The sequence below is a fragment of the Thalassophryne amazonica genome, chromosome 5, assembly GCF_902500255.1.
Source record: "Thalassophryne amazonica chromosome 5, fThaAma1.1, whole genome shotgun sequence".
Taxonomy (NCBI): domain Eukaryota; kingdom Metazoa; phylum Chordata; class Actinopteri; order Batrachoidiformes; family Batrachoididae; genus Thalassophryne; species Thalassophryne amazonica.
This window is the reverse complement of record NC_047107.1, coordinates 113,644,423-113,662,836: the sequence shown is the minus strand read 5'-3', so window position 1 is coordinate 113,662,836 and position 18,414 is coordinate 113,644,423. Positions and strand designations below refer to the sequence as shown.

The window sequence follows — 18,414 nt, the reverse complement described above, 5'->3', positions numbered from 1 at the left end:
AAAAGCTAGCCTTGAGTTAGTCTTACTAGAAATGTCTGATGGCATTTACTCAGAAATTACTTAGTTGTATTTCCTTTAACAGATCCATTCAAATTACCTTGATTTTTTTTTGTACCAGAAGTATTCTTTTTTTTAATTTATTTAGAGCTTATATAGTAGAGAAGGTAATATTTAAATCAAATAAGTAGTGCTAGCAGATGTGTTTTCTTGCTGAATGACTCCGTGGGCTATATGTCTAATTTCAGAACGTTTGGTTTGGCCTCTGTGGTCTCAGAAGGCCAGATCTTTGCGGAATGCAGTGTTAGAAGGATGCAGCTGAATTGAACCATCTGTGAGCTTTGCACAACTAGCTCTAATCATTTTTATATTCCATGATCTGATCAATAGCCGGTGTTGCAAACTGAATGGTCCTTCCCTAAAAATTGGTCCACCCTGCCTTCACTGGGAATGCATAATTTGGGACCACAGCAGCTCTACACCCAAAGCAATCAAAGGGAATAATGGGATTATTAACCATCAGATGACAAGGTAAAACCTCTTAAATCATTCTAAAGTCAGTCTTAAGCAGAAACGAGGTCATACTCAATGAGTCCCTGCTGGCGCTTGGAAATGACGGAGGTGCAGTGAACGCAGCAGCAGCAGTTCGTCAAGCTGCCGCGCTGTGATCCCTTCCCTTTTATTATGAAATAATACTGAATTTATGTGGAAATGATTGTTTTACAAAAGCTTCAGATATCTGTCATTGAGACAGTTTTTGACTGGAGTGCAGTTTGAAGCAGAAACGAGGTGATAATCGGTGAACCGCGGCTGACAGAAATGACGCATGCGCATTGAAGGCATGGCGGACCGATTTTTAGGGGGGTACCATCGGTTGGCAACACCGGTACAGGTGACCTCCAGGAGCATGGTTGGTGACCCCTGCTGTATACAGAGCATCACATTTGAAATATACCTCCAAATCCCCTCAGCATTTGATTTGATCTGCTTTTATTTGTGTTTATATACACATATAAAAAATAAGGACATATGTACAATGATAATAAATATCAGTATGTTTGTACAAGTGAAATAAGTTACTTAACATACTTTAAAAACAAAGCAATCTAACATCGGGCAGATACAAGAAACAAAACCAGAAATCACACTGCAAATAAGAAGCAAAAGAGGAAAAAAACATGAGCAAAGAAATTTGTGAGCAGAACCAGAATAAATGCACACAAAATATTTCACACATGCAGCTATTTTTGAGCTTCAGACCTGATTTTAAAGTCTTTTCAGTTTTTGCCAAAGCTTTGACTGAAAGAAAAGCTTCATAGTCAAAGAAAAGACATATTAAGACATAACCGAGTACCAGTGTAAGTAGCAACAGGTTTCAGCAATCTGCTGGAGGGAAGTCCTCAGGGTACAAAATGGTTTATTAGCGCCACAATGTGAGCGCGTTCCCGCACTGATTTGCTGTAAACCAACAATCTGCTTTCCAGGGGGCTGCTAAATCCAATGAGTCTCAGAGTTTTGGTGCATCACGAAGCTGTTCATGCACTGACGGGGATCAAGGATCGGATCCAGCAGATCACAGCGGACATGTAAACAGGAAGCAAACATGAAGTCCTCAAGCCTGAAGCCTTTTGTTTTTTTTTTTTTTGCTTGAGGGACAATTTAGCTGAAGGTAAAATATGCAGAAAAGCTGCACACATCAAGCCAGTGTAACAAAGTGGACGGACTGCTGAGATTTAAATATTAACTAACTCCAGAAACAAAAGTAATTTGTTATTTAAAAAAAAAAAAGCAACTGCAGTCTGCTTTGGCTTATACAAAAGGTGAAGAGGCACAGAAAAAAAGTAAACATGTTGAAATGCAACCATGAGTTTCTGTACAAATCCTTGAACCATAAAATCTGACTTTTTTTTTCAGAGAGACATTAGTTTCTGTAAAAGTCCAAAAAATGATCCATCAAAATGAAGCACTTTTACAAGGATGAACATATCAAATATGTACAGTGCATTTGCAGCGGATCATGCAACAATGAAGTGCCAATGGCCGAGTCCCTCTTCAAGATCAAGATCATTTTCATATTCTAAGTCTTTCTGTACACAGAGGGTACAAATCATTTTTGTCCTTCCTTCATGCAGTCCGCCTCCAAAAACAGCATCCCTGATGGACAAAACACAGAGAGAGCACAAGGAAATTATTCAAAGGCAAAATTATTCACAGGCAACCGCAAAATAGATGGCAAATGTTTGTGACGTCATAAAGTCAGTTCATGGAATATCAGTTTTCAGCAGCATGTTTAGTTTCATTTCCATATTGAAATATGCATTGAAATAAAAAGTCTTAGATTTCTTCTATGCAAATAAAAGTGCTGTTTGTCTGTTTGATTTTTAGCAGGATTACGCAGAAATTGCTAAACTGGTTTTCTTGAAAGTTGGTGGAAGAGTGGGGTATGGGTCAAGAAGCCATTTACTTTTGGACGGGATCCTATAGAGGGGACGGATTCAGAATTTTTTTCCCTCCACTTTCTTTAACAGTGAGAGATAGGGCAAATTAGCATATTTCAATCAATTTCTCAAAAATGACAGTATTTACGCTATTAAACGCCCCGGGGGCCTGTAATTTTCATGAAGGGAGGTGTTTACTGGTGATCATTTGTGTGCGTGCACATGCTTGCAAGCATGCTGTACACAGTACAGGCTTACGGTATGTACAGACATGTGTACTGCATGCAAGAGAAGCAGCGCAGACTCAAATGTTTTTCTGCATGCAGTAGCTGCTACAAAATTACATAAAATGGCTACGCACAAACGTTGTTCAAGCTAAAAGCTTTGAAAGAAGTGGAAGAGAAGGGGAAGCACCATGCTCCTCTGATTTTCCTAGTCAATAGGAAACGCATCTGGGAGTGGTGTAGGAACAAGGATAATCTTGCAACCCTGACGTGTGATTGCGTCAGACAAGCTTGAACCCTCATGCACATGCGTGAGTTTTTTCATGCCTGTCGGTTGCGTCATTCGCCTGTGAGCAGGCTTTGAGTGAGGTGTGGTCCACCCCTCTCGTCTGTTTTTTATTGCAAATAAATGAACGATTTGGAGCTTTGCTGCATCAGTTTTTTTCCAGAAACTGTGAGAGACCTCCAGGTGGACACCGTTCGAAAAATTAATATGGCTTTCAGGGACGATTTTATGGGGATTAAACAGATTACGGGGTGTTACTGTCGCTTTAAGGACGGCCCACAACTGCTGAGAACGCGGCGTGCTCCCAGCCCCCATCGACAGGCTGACACCCCGCTGGAACAACCAGATCATTTCCAAAGTGAAAGCTTTGTTGATCCGGGACCTCGTCTGACTTTCACAAAAAGGCAGAAGATGTGGACATCAGCACTTTTTCCAGTACATTCCACTGTTACAGGAGTTTTTTTCATGGAAAGAAAAGCAGAGTGACGCGCGGTGGAGCAGCTTCTCTTTCCATGACAAAAACTCCTGTAACAGTGAAATGTGCCGTTCATTTTTAAACTGGACGCTGTCTTGATCCGGTATGTCATCTGACTAGCACAGGAATTGTGAAAAGACGTGGACATCAGCACTTTTCCAGCACATTAAGACAGACGTGCGGAGGAGTTCCGTGCATCACGGCACAGCCGCTCGGCGCAAAGCAAGAAAAGTGCTGATGTCCACGTCTTTTCACAATTTCTGTGCTAGTCAGAGGACATACCGGATCAAGACAGCATCCAGTTTAAAAATGAACGGCACATTTCACTGTTACAGGAGTTTTTGTCATGGAAAGAGAAGTTGCTCCACTGCGCGTCGCGGTGCAGCCGCTCGGCGCAAAGCAACGCCGTGACGAAGCCTCACGGGACATGTTCTGGCATGTCCAGCTCATGCACAATCACAATCGGATATTCACATGACTGGAAAGCAACCTGAATCCATCTGAAATCCACCTGAAAGCTGTCCTGAGAGACCAACACCGAGGTGGTTTTGTCCCGCGTAATGAACGGCTCCGTTGCGCGTCCCTCCGCTTTTCTTTCCATGAAAAAAACTCCTGTAACGATGGAATGTGCCGGAAAAAGTGTTGATGTCCACATCTTCTGCCTTTTTGTGAAAGTCAGACGAGGTCCCGGATCAACAAAGCTTTCACGTTGGAAATGATCTGGTTGTTCCAGCGGGGTGTCAGCCTGTCGATGGGGGCTGGGAGCGCGCCGCGTTCTCAGCAGTTGTGGGCCGTCCTTAAAGCGGCAGTAACACCCCGTAATCTGTTTAATCCCCATAAAATCGTTCCTGAAAGCCATATTAATTTTTCGAACGGTGTCCACCTGGAGGTCTCTCACAGTTTCTGGAAAAAAATTGATGCAGCAAAGCTCCAAATCGTTCAGACATTTATTCGCAATAAAAAATAGACGGGAGGGGTGGACCACACCTCCCTCAAAGCCTGCTCACAGGCGAATGATGCAACCGACAGGCATGAAAAAACTCATGCATGCGCACGAGGGTTCAAGCTTGTCTGATGCAATCACACGTGATTCAAATCCATATGGTTTTTTAAAAAAATAATAAGGTCGGATACTTTTCTAACAGACCTCGTATGCTGTAATTCTGTTTTTCCCACATGCAGCTGGTGACATTTGTGGAAAACAATCTATCTGACAATGACAGAGTTTTGACATTTCTGCATAAGATTCATGAGGGCAGCATTGCTGCATGTGTTTGTTCACATGTTTCAGATATAGTCTGAAATCATGCAGAAGATATAAAGTAACGGGAGACCAGGAAAGAGACCTTTGGCATAGAAGACAACTTTTAAAAGGTGCATAAATCTGACAGGGTAGAAATGAAGTGATAATTAGGTTCTGGACAAATTAATTCACTTTTGTTCTGTGATCTGATGTCTGCTCCTCTACGCCACTCAGCCTGTGCAACGTGCACATCTGCCAGACATAAAGTGTCAGGGCGGCACCGATTTATTAGAAAGTCGACAGACTAATTAAGTAATAAGTCAGCAAGACGGGACTCACATTGTTATTGTGAAATGAGTTAACAGTTTTGATCTGTCCTGCAAGAGTTTTATGACACGATCAGGAGAGGAGAGTTCTCGACAGCAGCTCCAGAATTTTAGTTAATATTGTAAATCAGTGCAAAGTTTGGGCTGACCCCCCCCTGGTGGTACTGCACATAGGCTCTGAGTTCTCATTAAGCATAAATAGATAAAAATGTCTTTACTTTGCAGTTTTGTAATAAAATACATTTTTAAATGATAATAATAAAACAAGCCATGGGATTATTAATTTATCTGACATACTTTAACATAATGTATAGAAATACGTCATCTTAGTCTCATGTGTTGATTGTGATTAAAGGCTTGGCTGTGCCGTGGTGTTGTTGTGTTTTGGGAATGGCTGCTGCAGACTATTCGCTACTTAATACTGCATCCACCAAACCAAATACATGTTCCAAATATATCACCCTCAAAGGTTGTGCTACTTCATCACAGGACTACAATGTCACTTTTGATGTACCTACACTGTTACAAGATCAAATACTATACAAATCATCAAAATCAAGATACACTTTACCAATTCCATGTGAAGTTTGGTTTGGATTCCAGTTTGCAGTTCCACAACAAGGAAACCGGTGATATACAAAAACTAATAAATAAATAAACAAAAACAAATAAAATATGAACATAAAATCATCAAAATAAAAGAAAAAACTTTTGGCACTTAAGCTTTGAAAAAACTAAAATCCACATCTTTTATTCCTAATCAAGACTAGAACACAGTATTACAAGTGGATATGTGGCTTGTACTGCAAGTGTTGTATTTTTCAATTAATTGAAGAAACAGAAGAAATCAGGAAGAAACACACACATATATTGTTTTAGCAAAGTCTTATTGTAAAGCACGACATGACATGATATTTGCAATTAGGAGTGTAATGATGCATCTTGAATTGTGATCAAATTCAAATTCAGACTATATGCACTCCAACTACGTACACAACTTTACTCTAGGATTTTCTTTAGTTAAACACTCTCGAGTCGTGAAGCTTGAAACGTCTCATAACATGTTTAATTTTTTGTTTGATGCAAAAAAAATATAATGACTGGTCTAGTGAATCTCGGACTGTGACAGCCCAAAACATTTTACAAGTAGTACTGCCAAAAAAAAGAAAAAAAAGAAAAAAAGAGAAAAACCGGGGCCTTGGAAATAAGTTCATGAGAGTCGTGGTGTAATGATGCACCATGAATCGTGATAAACGTACCATGAAGTCTGTGTTGAAATGTATTATTTTGTTTAAATTATAATTGTGATACCATGAAAAATAAATTGCTGCACAGAAGAATTAATGACCTCTTGTAGAAGGATGACAAATGATTTATAAAATATGCAAACAGAAAGATTCACCACACATTACTTTCTACATCATTGGTTGGTAAGGTTAAACCTTACTTGTGTGAAGCGCCTTGAGGCAAGTTTGTTGTGATTTGATGCTATATAAATGAAAATAAATAGAAAAAATTAAAATTGAAATCATTACTGGGAACAATGATGTAATTATGTATCAAATCATGATAGGTGTATCGTGATATGGGTCACATTGTGGAGCTAGTGATTCATTACACCCCTATCTGTAATTTTACATCAGTACACTAGCACAAATGGAGCTGACATAAAACAATCAATCAGTCTTCTTGTAGACTTTCAGGTTTAATTCAGAACTTTTAACTAAAATATAACATTTACTATTTTGGAATTGCAGCCATTTTAATACACAGTCCCCCCATTTAAGCTGGAAAACGCATATTAACTATGTTAAATCTAAAATGTCAAAAGTCATTGCAATTCTGCATAAAGTACAAGACTTTCTCTCCCAACATTCTTTGACTATTTTGTATCATACATTACTTGTTCCTTATATGACATACTGTTTTGACGTTTGGGGAAACACATATCAAACCAATACAAATCCAGTATTTCTATTGCAAAAGAAAGCTATAAGAATGATTAGTAATAAGCCATATCGGGAGCCATCAAATCCGTTATTTGTTGGTTTGCAAATTTTAAAATTCTGGGACTTTGTTGATTATATCACAATACAAATTATGTATAAAGTCAAAAATAAACTCTTGCCTAAACATGTCCAGGATCTGTTTAAAATGAGGGATTCCTGCTACAATTTCAGAGGGACATTAATTTGAGAAAGGATGAGAACTACTACAAAAACTCATTGTGTTTCCGTTAAGGGTGATCATATTTGGAATAAGTGTCCTGATAATATTAAGTTACTTGGTACCTTAGTCAGCTTTAAAAGACTCTACAAAAATAATATACTTACTCGTTACAGTTTGGAAAATTAGGTTTACCATTTTGTTGTTGTCCTTGGGTTTATGTGCTGTTGCTCGTTTGGTTACGTTTTAAAATTCAGGTGCACTGAGTTGTTTTGTTTGTGCACATTTCTTTTGTATTGTTTTTATGAGTATATATGTTTATATGTGGGGAGTTCAAATGAAAAAATCCAGTATCGTCAAAACCATAAATTTCCTCATATGTACGTATATGTATCCATACTTTACTTTCTTTATTTTTTATGGTATAAGGGGAGGGTATCTATAAGCTTTACTTCTGCCTACACCCTTTCGGCTACACGATTTATTGTACATTGTTCGTTTTATGAGTGCGTGTTGTTGTTCTGTTCTGTGTGCCGAATAAATAAATAAATTAATTTATTCCTTCATTTATTTTCAGAGGTTATACTGTAAGTAATTCATTAAATATGAGGACTAATGTCAGTCTTCTCTCCTGAGTGGTATAAATATAAGTAATGTGTATAAAAATGGCTGTAATTCCAAAAGGTTTAATGTGATATTTTTGGTGAACCCCTTCCTTGAATTAAAGATAAAAATCTACACTACAAGAACATCTTGTCTCATTTGTTGTCTCATTTCAACACCATTGTGGCATTGAAATGTTTCATTTCAGCACCACAAATACAAAGGAAACTCATTCCAAAATTTCCTCATTTTACTCCCTGTGAGCAAAGGAGATGAAGTTGAAATCTTTAAATTCAACGTGAGAATACCTTTTGCTTCACAGCTGCTTCCCTCCTGGTAGCCATCAAGTGTGTCAGCAGGGCAGCAATCAGTCTCTTTTGTCATTTATTTGTTTCCTCATTTGTCCATCAGCACGGTGGGTGTTGGTGCATTCTCCGGTGCGCTTCCTCTGTTTGTGTCCACAGTAGCCCCAAGTCAGTCTCTGGGCATCGGTATGAGGGTGGGGTTTCGTAGAAGATACGGGTCCATCACAAACACACAGTTGTCCGGGATGGTCAGCGATTAGAGGACTGAGTGTGTGTGAGTGTGTGTATGGGTGTGTGAACAGGTGGGGTTTCCTTCTTGACTGTCCTCACCAAACACATTAATGCACTTATTGAGACATCCACAGCGGCCACAGCAGTGAGGCTTCAACTACATTCTCAGCGCCAACAACGTCATCCTCAGTTCAGCAATAAGTGTGCAGATATTGTCTGGCGTCTCAGAGCTGAATGCAAATTAACCTCTGACATCCTCTGATTGCAGTGGGGAACAAAAATGTCTGAATGGGCTCAACCAAAAATGGATTTGTGACTAAGAAATGTGATTTTTGGAGTGTAATATACAGGCTTTGAAGGTCAGTGTGAAGGGGCAAAGTGGGGACTAAAAACACTTGTCCTCACATTGGTATTCACAGGGAGGAGCCGGCCGTCACTGATGATCACTTGAACACTGACGTAATCGGAAAGACACAGAAAAACAACAAAGAAGAAACGTCTTAATTCAACCATCTAAACAACTTTAAGTGGAAGGGATCAAGGACTTTCTCCAGGGGCAAATACAACACAGTGAGGGAAAAAACAAATTGAGCAGAAAAGAGGTTTGAGAGATTGTCCTTCAATCACAAACCCCTTATATCTTTCACTCCAATTCTCTCTCTCTCTCTCTCTCCTTTCTGTCCCATGCACAGTTAAGGACGTGATTGTCATCTTGCCTTGTGATTAGTTAGTCTCTTTATACTGCTCTCATTCTCTTGGCTCACAAAATACAAAAAAGTCAAAAGACGCACTTCCAGTTTCAAGCGCTGTAAGATGAAAAAGTCTCAAAGGAACAGAACACTGGCAACTGCACTTGCTCTTTGTCTCTGGTTTTGCTACAAAGGCGAAATCTTGGTTTAAAAAGTTCCCTTCGCAAAACTCTAACGCCACTTCCTTGAGTTCCATGCTTGACGTGTTCTCTGCAGTCAGTTTTTCAGTTTTTTTTTTCTCCAAATACAAAATTTACACAGGTTGCATTTGCACAGTGGAAGAATAAAAAAAAATAAAATAAAAAAATCAGTCATGACCCTCATGGTGTCCAGAACAACATTATTCTAAGACTGAATGTTGGCAAACACGGTGTGCCAGTGGAAACATTTAACATGCTGTGTTTTAAATGTTAACAGCGGGCCAAACAGGCATTGGCAGAGCGAGAGAGAAAAATGTCTGGAGGAGCTGACGGCGTGTCACTGACAGAGAGAGAGAGAGAGCAGGCGTCCTCAAAAGGAAGGAGGTAGGTTGGTTGTTTAGATGTTCCAACTCTGGGAATGGAGGAGGTGGCTGTCAAGCCTAGACTGATGACTCCTCTGGGTTGGCGTCAGGCAGCACACTTCTTTGCTGCAGAGTGCGTCTCAGCTCTTCCTTGAAGGGGCTGGAGTAGTCGTTCCCGCCCATGCCCAGGCCTCCTAGCCCACCGCCCCCAGCGCCAGCCCCGCTAGCCCTCTCCTCCCCTGCTGTGCTCAGGTTGAGGCGAATGTAGCCGTTGCTACCGGAGCCTCGGATGTTGGTGAGGCTGAGACGGCTGGGGGAGTGGATGGGCTGGCCGGGAATGGTGCTGGGTGTCGCCGTGCTGCTGACGCTGCTGGGCCCGAGGGCGTGACCGGGAACGATCTTCAGGGAGCCGTCTGAGTAGTAGTAGTTGGCGCCTGTTTCCCAGAAGCGGTCTTCATCGCTTGGCATCTTGCTGGGCACAAAAGTGGGTGGTTCTTTTGGCAGGGTGATGGGGTAGACGAGGGTGCTCTCCAGGGGCTTCATGTCAGCCCCTTTTCCTAAAGCTAGCTTCAGCCTCCTCCGCAAGTAAAGGGCAACCACCAAAAGCAGCAGGCAGGCTGCTCCCAGAGTGATGACGAGTACCCAGAAGAGCCCCATGCTGCTGTCGGGGGCTCGAGCCTCCATGAAGACCGGAGCACTGGCCACGACAGCCACCTGGTAGCGCTCTGTCTGGAACTTGACACCCTGCTCCTCAGAATAGCAGATGTAGCGACCTGCTTGCATCTGCCCTGCGTCAGGTACCACAAGTGCCTTGAGCGTTCGATCAAATCGAGGCCCGCCAGCCTCCGGGTCACCGAGTTGGAGTTCACGGTCGTTGAGAACCCAGCAGGGCTGAGCCAGATTGGAGACCAGCTGGCAAGGCAGCACCATGTCTGATCCCACTACCACAGTTACATTGCGAAGACGCAAGTGCTCTGCAGAGGAACAAGAGGGAGGGTGGAGGGAAGAGCAGACACCACACTGGGTAATTATTATTGGTTGTAATTCTCATTCATTGTCTACACCGACACACTTTCTTCCACTTATTTTATTCAGCTCAATCCCAATTTATTCACTCTAGCAAGTCCATCGTCTTTGCTACTGATTAGCTCCTGCACTGACAGCTAATTCCCACAAGGGGGCACTGCTGAAGTGGGGCCCTACACTCACCAGGGCTGGGGATGGAGACAGGTTTATCAAACTTGGGCTTGCCCCTGCTGAACCTCTCCAGCATGAGATCCTGTGACAGAGAGGAAGTGGACCTGAAGGCAACAGAGCAGAACGTGGAGCTAAATGTGAATCATGGTCTGTGACTGGAACATATCACCACAAGAACTAAACACAGCATCATGACAGAGTGAAATAAAGAAAAACTGGCATGGAAAACTTCTTAAAGAAAGCTTGACAATCATAGAAAAAGTCTAATAGTAACAAAGAACAATGGCATTCATGTAAACAGCCTAAATGAATATGATCCTTCACCGCAGCTTGATTATATATTTTTGTGGTTACACTTATTTCCCAGGGCCTGAGAAGAGCTTATGGAGTCATGAGGTTGCTGGATAGAGGTGTTTGGTGGTGCAGATATCCTTGCAGGAGAACAAACGTCTAAGTCTTTATTGTCCTGGTGTTTGGTGGTGAGACTTGGACACTAACCAGTGACCTAAGGGAACAACTGGATGGCAAACGGTTACCCAGGGAGTCTTGAAGGAGGAACACTTGCATTGTGAGGTAGCATCGGCTACAACAAATTGGACATGTGGTGCGGTTTTCTGGGTGTGATCCAGCATGCAGTTGCCTCAGTGTTGAGGACCTCAGCAGCTGGAGAAGGCAAATGATACACCCACCTTTTACCCAGCGGCAGAAGATAAATGGTGGTCATGGACTGGTTGTCTGTGTGCACGGTTGCCATCCAGGACCTGGGTCAGTTGCATGGTGTGGTGGTGGTGGATGCAGCGATGCACACCAACAGTGCATGCTCCCAGTCTTGACTTGCTAAACTGTCTTATGGAAAGACCTCTTTCAAGTGTCAGTGTCACATTCTGTAAAAATCGCCAATTCTTCCTGCAACTCATGAGCCAGCAGGTTACAGCGCACAGTGCGAATTACTCATTAAATACAGCGAAAATGACCATTTTCCTTCAGGGTTACACATTTAACCTTTAGAGGTCAATGCAATTCAGCGGTGAGCACTGCAAAACAAAATTCATGGGAATGAGACTGCAAGCAGCTATGTGTTGAAACATCACGTGATTCTCTGTGAGACGCTGGTTCCAACAGATACGCAAACATAAATGTGATTATTTTATCTCGTGTCCACGCAGAGCACTGAAGGCGCTTTGTGCAGCATGATGTGATCAGGAGTTCTTTTTTGCTGCTGTGGCAGTACATCAGCTTGGTGAGTTGTCAAAAGACATTTATGATCAGCTTTATCTAAAACATGAAGGTCTTGCTGCCTATTTGTTGGCTCTTGATGGGAGCATTGATATTAATGACACAGCACAGCTTGCTACATTTGTTCTGGGTATGAATGAAAAGTACGAGGTCTGTTAGAAAAGTATCGGACCTTTTTATTTTTTGCCAAAACCTGATGGATTTGAATCATGTGTGCTTGCATGAGCCAACCTTGAACCTTCATGCGCATGCGTGAACTTTTTCACGCCTGTCGATTGCATCATTTTCTGGTAAGCAGCCTTTGTGTGAGGACATGTGTAGTGCGCTTGGTGGATTTTCATTTCAAGGAAAAAGATGGAACGACTGGAGCAGCGCTGCATCAAATTTTGCCAGAAACTGGGCGACAGCCAGGTGGAAACCATTCAGATGATTCAGACGGCTTTCGGTGATGATGCTATGGGCGTCACACAGATTAAGGAGCGGTACAACCGGTTTAAAGACGTCTGCACAACGGTGGAGAGCGAGCCACGCTCCGGTTGGCCATCGACATGCTGAAATGACCAGGTCATTCCAAACTGAACGCTGTGGTGACGCAGGATCATCGTGTGACTATCTGAGAAATTGCGGAAGAGGTGGACATCAGCACTTTTTCAGCACATTCCACTGTGACAGAAGATTTGGCCATGAAAAGAGTGGCAGCAAAATTCATGCCTAAGATGACGGCGCCGCAAAAGCGCCTCCGTGTTGAAGTCTCACAGGACATGCTGTGACATGGCCACCTCTTCCACAATTTCTCGGATAGTCACACGACTGAAAAGTCACAGAAAGCCGTCTGAATCATCCGAATGGTTTCCACCTGGCTGTCGCCCAGTTTCTGGCAAAATTTGATGCGGTGCTGCTCCAGTCGTTCCGTCTTTTTTCTTGAAATGAAAATCCGCCGAGCGCACGTCCCACACAAAGGCTGCTTACCAGAAAATGATGCAATCGACAGGTTGGCTCATGCAAGCACACGTGACTCAAATCCATCAGGTTTTTGCAAAAAATAAAAAGGTCCGATACTTTTCTAACAGACCTCGTACATTCACAGTTACAGAAAAGTGGCACTTGTAAAAAAAACCTCTTAATTTCCAAACATGAAGGTATTTTTTATTACTTTCTTGTGATTGTTATTTCCATGTTGCTTGTTTTTCTTTTTAATGGACACAAATTCTGGTTTTTACACCTCAAATGACACAGCTTCACAAATTTGTAAACACTCATTAGCAAAGCTAACCTGTTCATTAGCAGATTAGCTTTTCAGCTAACTTAAAAAAAGTATCAGAAGAAAACAGCTTATGTTAAATTCAGTTCCATTAACTTTTAGGTGTGCGTTTTTTTTTTTGTTTTTTTTTTTGCAAAAGCATTTCATGGTCAAAACATTTGTGACCCCTAAAATCATACGTCATACGTTGGATCTAACAGATCATTTGCAGTGATGTCACGGGGAACATGTAATTGATAAATATTACAGTTTCAGAACAGTCTTCATCTGTAGTGTTTATGTTATGTGCACCATTTAGTCCAGTTACTGATCGACCTGCTCTACACTGTTTCAGAAACAATCCTGATTTTAAAGCTTTACATCCTTTCAAATTTCACAACACTGAGAAAATTTTGTTTTTACTGAAATCCAAGCATTAAAATGTAGGTTTATTTTTGTAACATGTTGCAAAATTACAGCTTATTTTAAAGAATGGGACATATTCCATAGTGAATATTGTCTTTTACCTCATCGCCGTCATGCCGACTAACTTCAGGAGGACGTGTGTGTGATGTTTTACATTAACATCCATAAGATTTCTTGTAAATCACTTCCAAATCTACCAAATGTTGGTCATAGCATCTGATCCCTTGAATTTTTCCCCCGCAGGGGCTGAAATTCTAAATTGTTTCCAGATAGCATGAATTTGATCATATAGGCAATATCATGTAATAAATCCCTTACCTAAATGCTAAGGAATAAAATCGTAGTGGTGCCAAAGAAAATTCTTTTCATGACTTAAACCTTAAAAACCCCCAGTGGCACTATACCTTTAATAATGTAGAGCTTTCTTAAAAAGCTGCTACTCAGACACCTGTACAACTGTGTATGTGGTGCACAGACTGAATGCATGGGTGCACATATGGACTCTGCTCACCCACGGTGGAGGTCAATGCGGACGCAGGCTCGACCCTCGCTGTCCCAAGCACAATACGGGTCTCGGGCCAGCAGACAGTCTGGCTGAGACTGATAGCGGCTGCAATTGGCTAAGGGCAGCTGGAGAACCTCCGACCGGGAGCCGATGTACAAATACTTCTGCAGGAGGAAGGGTAGAAAGTGAGAGCGTGACAGTAAGAGGAAAACCAGATCCAGCCATCATCCATAGACAGAAAGCAGAGGGAGAGAGAGAGAGAGATGAAAAACAAAAAGGAAGATAAACACAGGGATGCTCGGGTAGAGGTTAGAAGAGATAATGGGATAATCACTCTCAATTACAAAAACATTCACTTCCCAACCCAATTCTAATCCAATCTGGGTTGCACCATATTTTGCAAAAGCTGTTAGAAAACGCCTGGTCACAGCTAAGCCAGCATTAACGAGATAAGCAGTGGGCTTTAGGGCCAAGAATGCCCAGTCCGCACTGCATCGAACGGTGGCACTGCAGAGCACAGGTCCCTGTGCTTGAACTCGAGTCTGGGAAAACAACAACAGGGTCAGCGGTTCAATACCACATAGCAGTGCTGGGCTGTACTTGCTACTGTCAAGAGACTTTTGGATTGATGACACCCACATTTGACCTCAAGAGGAGCCATACTGATAAAAAAACATACTGAACAATATGATTCCAGCAAAAGGGAATTAAATCAACGGCAGAAGATGAACTCAACAGCAAACAGCAAAGCAATATTTAAAAGTAAAAGCAGACTTGTCTTTTGAGAGACGTGATCAGGTGCTATACAGATCCATAACAAACCAGCTAGCCAAGTAAGCAAAGTGATACCAACAGCTGTATTACAGTATGTGGCATGGATACGAGATCAAAAACAAGACAGAAAACACAAGGGCCTACCTTAATAGCAGACGCAGTCCATTTGGGTTGTGCCTGAGTGCCACATGTTTAAATGCTTGGATGTGTTTAAATGCTAGTCAGCAATATTGTAGTACTTGAGTCAGTCTTCATCTCGACTTGGTTTTGCCTCCTCCGAAGACTCAGTCTGCACTCGGTGCAAGAGTTTCAGATTCTGGAATGGTCAAGACCAAGTCGAGACCGAGTCTTTGGCGGAGGCAAGACTGAGTTGAGACCAGCATCGGACTTGAGGACTACAATATGAGCTGGAAATACTGGCGCACAGTCAGGCACTGGGTGCAATGGGATTGTATTTATCGCCTTCGTTAGTCAAGGGCATGTTGTAGTCCAAACACCTGCCCTTCCCTTTAAACCAAAGTGCAACAGGCACATGGTGATGTGGTATCGACGAAGAGGATGCAAGTGAAAAGATTTCTTGTGCATTAACAGATTAGTGCTAACCTGTTCAAGTGCACAGTGGGCAGTGACCACCAACACTCCCTGAGGTGAAGCCTCCAGTAAGGTGTAGTTTTTTCCCCTATGTGTGTTTAGTCTTATTTCATTTAAAGGTTGTTTTCAACTCACTTTCATTGGATATTTTATGCATATAAAGAGAGAGAGAGCGAGTGAGCTCTCTTGTAAAGAGTTTTTCTCTCCTCCCTCTCCATTTTTTTCCCTACTATGACCATAATAAGGCATCATGTTAATGTTACACCACTGCAGGCAACACCTGCCAACATGTGCAGCTAATCAAAGTGGATGTTCATTGTGAACCCACTTATGTAAAGTGCGTATGAGCATTGCACCCCTTATACAGCACAAGAAAGTGCTGAAATATAGACATGAATTTTGTCCGGTTAAGACACGATAGTTTTCTGGTGATGGATGTTATTAATACACCAGCTCTTCACCTGGCCACACCTCATTTTTATTTAGATGACGTTTAGATGAAATTTAGATGATGTGGTCATTTGGCGTAAACACGACAACCAAGCAATGACACCCGCGTTGGACCACGTGCCGCTTTGCACCGGAAAGAAAATAGGGCACCAAGTCTGTGAATCCATTAAGACTGAAAGCACATGACTGATTAGATGTGGTAATATTACAAGTAATTGATAGTGATTAAACTGCCATTGCAAGAGTTTTGCATTTGGAATACTTGTTTTGGATAAAACCATCTTTCTTTACCTTGGAGTGTGAGATGGTTAAGCTGTCCACTGGCTGGGTCATTTCAAACAGCTGGATCTCCTCAATGACATGGGCCTCGGTGTTGAGGATCACCACCCTTTGGAGCCAGCCGTCCGCTGCAGGAAACAACATGGGCAAAAGGAGGACGAGGATTCTGTTTAGTTAAACCATAAATTCTAGTTCATATCAGTGTCATTGACTTTATTCACTTCATTTAACTCCGGGGGGGTGTCTTACAAAAAAAACATATCTTCACCCCGCATCATATATCATGAGAATAAACAGTTGATATCTGATTTCAAACCTGTTTCAGGTGGTTTAAACCAGTCTGCATTATGGGATACTGAGTTGGACAACCAATATGTAGACCTGGGTTCAAATTCCAGTCACACTACCCGTCTGTGTCCTTGGACAAGACACTTCATCTACATTGTCCTAGTCCACCCAGCTGTAAATGCGTACTGGTCCCTCCTGGAGAAGTAACCTGTGATAGACTGGGGTCTCAGCTACGTGAAGTCTGTTTGACGCTGCGGAATCTGCAATTAAGTACCTGCACCGATGGCACCTATAGGACAAACTACTTCTATATTTGGTGTACTACAGGTTAGAACCAGATTATCTCTTATTAAAACATATTACAAACATTTAAAATGAGTTCATAGTTGTTTTAGAGCCATTAAAGCTAGTACAGAGTAACACAATGCATGCTTTAAACCACTTTTAATCTTAAGTCAGTTTATCCTGGGTGAACATCATTTTACAAACAATGGCGTTTACATCCACAGCTGTTTTCATTTTAATTCGCAGGCCATTACACGGTGCTGTGCAGGTCGAAGCAGGTCGAAAATGAGCCAAAGTAGCATTAAATAATAATAATCATAATAATAAAAAAATCATCCAGGTTCATCACAGATTCTGCAGATCCATCAAGTTAAGTTTTAAAACTTTAACAGCTGTAATGAAATGTCAGGCATCTTTGCAACAGTGTCAGAAAATGAAAACAACTTGCCCTTTTAGTTTATAGAGACGTGTTACTGATCTGAGTCCCAAGCAGCACAATAAAACCACTGCAGCAGAGGTTTTTCCAGGAGCTGACAACGATGCTGGAGGAGGAGAAGAGGAGGCGCTCTGCTCCTTTCATGTAGGGCATTGTGAACAAGTTTCGATCCCCTGTGAGGAAAGAGGTTTCAGGCGCAGCTGCTGGAGTGACCTTGACACGTGCGAGCGTGACAATACTCCTGTGAGCAAGCGGCAGTCAGATCAGCACGCTCGGCCCCCATGTTCCGGCTTTCTGAGTCTCTCCCGCGCACCGCGGAGGATCTCTACGCTGCAGCTAACAGCTAATCAAGCCTGCAGGTCAATTAACACACGGCGGCCGCCAAGGGTCCTGTTGAGTTTGTGCCGCGAAGCACGACGAGGCCGGAATGACGGCGCTCGTCTTTGGGAAGGCGCGTGGATCCCCGCAAGTGTGTCTGTGCACGCGTTGGCCAGCAGAGAAGCGCTAAGGCCACCGCTGACACTTTGTCAGTCTCCACAGTCACTCTGCCCCGACACGACGTGAATGATAACTAGCTTGATCTCTTTCCATTCATGAGATGGTCTGCATTGAAATTCACTTTGGCTGCATGTGTTATTAAATCTGCGGAGGAGCTGACAGATTCCGTATCCGCGCCAAAACACAACCTGCACGCGTGCTGGATGGCGAGTGAATGCAGATATTAATGAAATTGTGAAAATGCAGACATTTGCTTTGATGCATGGAGACAGATCACAGCATGCAAATGAAGTCCTTAACTGAAACCCAGCTGAAGTGTGTGCAGATGGTCTGTTGTTTTGTGCCACCGTGTCTAATGCCAGTACCTGTCCCCGTCTCAGTCTCCTGCCATGGTGTGAAAAACACTCATCCCCCAACAAACACTCCAAGCTCTTCTTTTTTCCTTCCACACGCACAGACACAAAAGCCGAGTGGATGAAGACAAAGAAAACATTGTTCTTTCAGATTTGTCTGTAGCCTGCTACACTGATGTGCTCTTCTTACGAAAACAAAACATCTCCCATAGTTATTGTTCATCACAAAAGCACCACCATGTACACAGGCAGGTTTGACACGTGTGCTCATGTTTGTACTTCAATCCATCCACCACATGATGGCGATCTAG

The 18,414-nt window shown here is 42.4% G+C and overlaps 1 protein-coding gene across 2 annotated transcripts in view; it reads right to left on the bottom strand.

Moving 5' to 3' along the window:
- Positions 1–973: 973 nt before the first annotated feature.
- Positions 974–18,414, bottom strand: part of sema4c (sema domain, immunoglobulin domain (Ig), transmembrane domain (TM) and short cytoplasmic domain, (semaphorin) 4C) — a 329,257-nt gene continuing 311,816 nt past the window's right edge. For both annotated transcript variants that reach the window (XM_034171121.1, XM_034171120.1), the window contains 5 exons: positions 16,256–16,371; positions 14,156–14,313; positions 10,755–10,846; positions 8,067–10,519; positions 974–2,151 (listed from right to left, as the gene is read on the bottom strand). In XM_034171121.1, the coding sequence (XP_034027012.1) occupies positions 9,624–10,519; positions 10,755–10,846; positions 14,156–14,313; positions 16,256–16,371 (1,262 nt within the window). In that variant the 3' untranslated portion in view covers positions 974–2,151; positions 8,067–9,623. The remainder of the gene's footprint in view (positions 2,152–8,066; positions 10,520–10,754; positions 10,847–14,155; positions 14,314–16,255; positions 16,372–18,414) is intronic.